General features: G+C 36.2%; 1 protein-coding gene across 3 annotated transcripts in view; it reads left to right on the forward strand.

Moving 5' to 3' along the window:
- The window catches only part of DIAPH3 (diaphanous-related formin 3), a 727649-nt gene that overhangs the window by 220874 nt on the left and 500775 nt on the right, over positions 1–6000 (forward strand). For all 3 annotated transcript variants that reach the window (XM_006837594.1, XM_006837595.1, XM_006837596.1), the window contains 2 exons: positions 547–683; positions 4199–4304. In XM_006837594.1, the coding sequence (XP_006837657.1) occupies positions 547–683; positions 4199–4304 (243 nt within the window). The remainder of the gene's footprint in view (positions 1–546; positions 684–4198; positions 4305–6000) is intronic.

Here is a 6000-nt window from a genome sequence, read left to right on the forward strand (position 1 = left end):
CAGGGTCTGGTCTGTTTTGGGTGTTCTTGTGGGTGACTGCATTGTTTTTTTCTGTTTCTCCTTTTCTTCGGCTGGCTACTTTTCTAAGCAACTATCTGCCACATTGTAATAAAATCATCTGTGGAGTTATTTGCAGTTGATTGGTTCTTCTACAGCATTCTTGATATACGGTGAATACTTCTATGGACTTTTAAGTGTCGCCTGTTATTTATATTTTTAGACATGATTAAAAAAAAAAGGGGGGGCCTCTGGTAGCGTAGTGGTTACAAATCAGGCTGTGAACCACAAGGTCAGCAGTTCGAAACTACCAGCTGTTCTGCGGGAGAAAGATGAGGCTGTCTGCTCCCGTAAAGATTTACAGTCTCGGAAATCCTGTACAGGGTCGCTATGAATCGGAACCGACTCCATGGCACATAACAACACACAAGTGAAAAAAAAAAAAGTAGTATCCTTCAGATATTTTCTTGAGAAACTAAAATTTTTGCGGGGTTCCATTTTTCTAACTAACTCTTAACATTTAACCTCTTATTTCCAAAATTTTCGTAGTATGGATTGGAAAGAATTATGAGTGAAGAGAGGAGCCTGACCTTGCTGACCAAAGCCATTGATCCAGAGCATCCTGTTATGATGACAGATGTGGTTAAACTGCTCTCTGCCATATGCATCGTAGGGGAGGAAAGCATGTGAGTGTTCACAATTTATTTCTCCTACTGTGTAATGACTTAATATAGTGTGCCTCTGTTTTTTGTTACCTTTCTAGACTAGAAGTTATCTTAAGTAACTTTTGAAGTGTATTTTAACAGAAGATTTAGGTTCCTGATAGATTATTGGTTGAACAAAAATATTTGAATAATAATTATTGCATTTACTAGATATGGTAAAATATATCTATGACAAAGTGATTTCTTCATCATGTTGATTTTAAATTGTGTTATATTTAAACCATAAATTCTAAATGAAGGCCTTGAAACATATACTACAAACAGGTTTTGGATTTTGTTTTTCTTTAATGTGAGTGATTTTTAGATAGAATTGATTTAAAATATATATATAAGGCAAAATTTCAACGTGATTATGTGTAATAATATTTTACTGGCAGTGGGTATTTAGTCCTTGAATAAAAATTACATATCAGGCCCTAAGCTTTGAAGGCATTGACCACATTTGTTAGGACGTTAGCCCCGTGTGGCCCCATGCACAATAGGACTGGATCATTATGATCTGTAGGATTTTCATTGACTGATTTTCCTTAGTAGAATTTCAGAGATGCCTTAGTGGGGCAGCTCTGCTGAATTCTGTTCAGCATCATAATAACGTGCAAGTCTTCGCTGACAGATACATAGTGGCTGCGTCTGAGGTGCACTGGATGGAAATTGAACCCAGATCTCCAGTGTGGAAAGTGAGAGTTCTACTACTGCCCGACAAAAAGACCACTTCCGTGCATTGTTGCTGTTTAGTGCTGTCCGTAGTGACTGCTAGCAACCCTGTATAGAATGTCTCAGACTTTAAATTTTTGTGGGAGCAGAGAGCCTCGTCTTTCTTGGCAGAGTAGCTGGCGGGCTCGAATCATGAACCTTATGTTTCACAGTCCAGTGCTTACTGTATGGAACCACTGCGCTCCCTACTTACGTGCATATTAAAGCATAATTATATGGAAAGATCTTTTTTGTTGTTAAAGATTTCTGTTATAATTGTTGTTGTTAAATGCCATCAAGTCGGTTCTGATTCATAGTGACCCTGTTTAGCGTTTCCAAGACTAAATCTTTACTGGAGCAGAAAGTCTCATTTTTCTCCGCAAAGCAGTTGGTGGGTTTGAACCACTGACCTTGTGCGTAGCAATTCAGGCTTATCCTACAGTGCCACACCAGGGCTTTTGTTCTAATTATAGGGAAACATTAAAAAATTATTTAGACAACCCTTTTTAAAAGGATAAAGCTGTTGCATCCAACCCAACTCCTGTGAAACCCATTAGGTACAGAGTAGAACTGTTCCATGTGTTTTTTGCTGTGATCTTTATGGAAGCAGATCAGCAGGCCTTTCTTCTGTGTTACCAATAGGTGGGCTTGAATCACCATCTTTCAACCATTCACAAACCCCTTGTACCACTCAGGAACCTTATAGAATCATCAAAACTTAAGCAAGTGAAAGAATGTTGTTGGTAAGTGCTGTCAAGTTAGTTCCAGTTCATGGTGACCTTGTGTAAAGATCGAGGAGCTGCTGATGATCTTGAACCACTGACCTTGCCATTCAAACTGACCTTGCAGCCCAGTGCATTAACTGCAGCGCATTAACCTGCAGCACCATACCAGCAGTATCTTTCTCATAAAAGGGTAGACAGAGCTTTGTATGTGGCACCTCTTATATTCAGCCCTGTAGTCATCCTGCTAGAGTCCTGGTGTGGTGCTATAGAATAAGCACTTCACAGCTAACTACAAGGTCGGCAGTTCAAACCTACCAGCTGCTCCTGTACAGGGTCAGTATGAGTCAAAAGTGACTTGACGTCACTTAACAACAACAGTCAATTTGAGAGTCATGGGTTCTACTCTGAGCTGATATGTACCTATAACTTGTGTCCACAGAAGAGACTTACCCATACTCAGTTACAATCCTGAGAATACAAGGCCAGGTGCATATCTTCAACACCGTTACTTTTCTCATTTTAAAAAGGCTGTCCATATGAATTTTGGTATAGAAGCTTAAGAGTGAATTTAGTGTTAACACAGAGGACACATTCATGTGCTCTTCCCAGTCCCTTTCTCCTCTATTCTCTTCTCTGTCCTTTACCCCTCCCTCGTTTCCCTCCTGCTTTTCTCTTGTCTTTGCTCCCTTCTCCTTAGCTCTTTTCCTTCCCTTCCCTCTTCCTCACCCCTATTCTTCCTCTTTTATTTTCCTCTCTTACTTGATCTATCTTTTTCTTCCTCTATATTATTATTTCTTGTCTTCAGAAGAGATACTTTTATAACTTAAATTACATTTAAAATTTTATCCTATGATCACTAAGAGCATCTGTAGAATGCTAAGTACTTCATAATCCTGTTATTTCTAAACCATTCAAAACCATATTTTGTAGATGTTAGGAGATAGTTGGATTAATAATGCCATGAATATAATGTAGTTATTCAAGATTATTTATAGGATAATGCATTTTTACACTGAGTAATGCCTGTTACTCTGGTAGCGTAATGGTTAAAAATTGGTCTGCGAACCTTAAGGTCAGCAGTTCGAAACTACCAGCTGTTCCGCGGGAGAAAGATGAGGCATTCTGCTCCCGTAAAGATTTACAGCCTCGGAAACCCTGAACAGGGTCGCTTTTAACATAAAGAACATATAACACTTCACAACATCTAAAAAAGCTTTTGCCTCACAGTATGAACTATGAGAATAGTTAAGAAATATTCTTTCAAATATAAATTTTGTGTTATTATTATATTTTATAATACCTCATTAGTTTTTTTTTTTTTTTTTTTTGCTATCACAACTTCATTTACTTTAACTTGGGCAGTAGAATGTAGTGCTTAAGAGTATTTTGATAGTGCTTACTACATAGATTGTATCTGGTTTCAAATCCTTGTTGTACCATTTAATGGATATGGGCCCTTGACCAAATTGCTTAAGTTTTTTCCACCTTGGTTTCCTCATCTATAATATGGCATCATAATAGTACCCATATGATAGAGTTGTTATACAGTTAAAATGAGTTAATATTTGTAAAATAATTGAAGTAATGGTAGCATGTGGTAAACACTATATAAATGCTTGATAATAAACATTCTCATAGGATTGTGAGATTTAAATGAGTTAAATGGAGTAAATGAAATTATATGTATAAATTGCTCACAGTAGAGAGGTGTCCATGTTATGTGCTCTGGAAGCTACTTCTAAAATGTTACTGATTTAGTTATGTGTAGTTTACTTCTCTAAGGAGCTCTGGTAGCGTAGTGGTTACGAATCGGGCTGCGAACCGTATGGTCAGCAGTTCGAAACTACCAGCGGTTCTGCGGGAGAAAGATGAGGCGTTCTGCTCCTGTAAAGATTAACAGCCTCGGAAACCCTGTGCAGGGTCGCTATGAGTCGGAACCGACTCCACGGCACATAACAACAACAACAACAGTTCACTTCTCTAGTACAAAAAGTAATAGTATTCTGGTAGTTGTGTTACTGCTTGCAATTTAATTAATGGATTAAATTTTTTCAAAAGCCTTGAGGAAGTTTTAGAGGCTTTAACGTCATCTGGAGAAGAAAGAAAAATTGACAGATTTTCTCCTATTGTTGAAGGTCTTCGGCACCCTTCAATTCAGCTACAAGTAAGGATCATGTATATAAATGTATTTTTAAGTGACATATTATTCATGTTTTTCAACTGTTTTGTGGGTATATTATTTTATGAGTACTCTGTTATGAAATTGTGTGCCATTTAGTATTGTTTGATATCATTTTTAATGACCGACTGGAGTTCCACTCTATGGTGTTCTTGGTGTTAGTTGCTGTTAAGTTGATTCCAACTCATGATGCCCACTTCTGTGCAGAGTGGAATTGTTCTGTGGAGTTTTCAAGGATGTGACCTTTAGGATGCTGATCACTAGACCTGTCTACAGTACCATGTGATGCTGGGTGGGTTTGAACTACTAACCTTTTCCTCATAGAGGAGTGCTTAATCATTAGCACTGCCTAAAGAGCCTTGATAATATTATCTATATAATGAATGTATTTCATATTTTAAAAAAGTAAAAAAGCTATATTTTGTATTATTTGTATTTGTGTTAAGTATTGACTAGCTTAGTTAGTTTTTGGCTGGATGTACATAGATAATACACTCATTATCTACGTATCATCACTTACATGATAGGAATTGGAAATTCTGAGAGGCAACCTTTAATCTGATTCCTTCACATTTTGGATTGTGACCAAAAAAAAAAAAAAAATCTGTTCCCAACTCTCTTTTATGTCTGTTTCCTTTTGTAAAATAGGAATAATATTAGTTTTTAACTCATCATTGATTCAAGGATCACACAGGATAATGTGCTTAAAATACTTAGTACAGTGCATGGCCCTAAGGGTTGAGGAAAGGCTAACCTTAAGAAGAAAATTTGTTAAATTAGAAAAACCAAGTCAATGAGGGTGGAGACTGAAGGTGGTTTAAATTTTTTTTTTTTAAATAAATGTTTTATTGTGAATTGTGTAATAGATTACATGGGAGAACATTCGTTTTACATTCATTCTATCATACATCGTTTCATTGCCATAGTTACCATCCCGTCCATGCATCATCACCCAACCAATAGGTATACCCTACAAGCCTGCGGTGATTTTAAATTTTGAAGAAGCGTTGATATTAAAATTGGTGTTTTACGTACTACCTAGCAATTATGCTTTGGAGCGTTTACCCCTGAGAAATGAAAACAAACATGTGTTCATATGAAAATATACACATACCTGTTTATTTGTAATAGCCCCAAACTGAAACCATCACATAATGTCATTCAATAGGTGAATAATTACACAAAATGTGGTACATCCATAACATGGAATACTGCCCAGCAATAACAATGACCTATAGCTCTAGATTATCTGAAAATCAGGAAAGACTGCTGATGTTGGAAACTGGGGTCCCATCATTCAATTTACAACATCGTATTACTTGAAGATTTAAAGCTCTGAGAACCAGAATTAACTTAAGAGATGGCTAATAACATAGCCAATTTTTGCCTACATAAATGATGTGATTGACTCATTGATAAAACTTTAACTATTGCCACCTTAGAATTATTGGTTATTTGGTATGTTAAATTTATGCTGCAGACATTCAAGTAAATCTGTCTAATCTTTTAAAATGTTTATTAACTAACATTTTAAGTTAAAAACAAGCTCTTTTTTTAATCCAAAAAATCTTGGATATATTTATTTATTTAGGTAGTTATTACTTTTCTGAAGGTGCTCTTATACACATATATACACACACATTTATATACATGTGCATATATTTATATATATATGTTATTG

The sequence above is a fragment of the Chrysochloris asiatica genome, unplaced genomic scaffold (assembly GCF_000296735.1).
Source record: "Chrysochloris asiatica unplaced genomic scaffold, ChrAsi1.0 scaffold00022, whole genome shotgun sequence".
Taxonomy (NCBI): Eukaryota; Metazoa; Chordata; class Mammalia; order Afrosoricida; family Chrysochloridae; genus Chrysochloris; species Chrysochloris asiatica.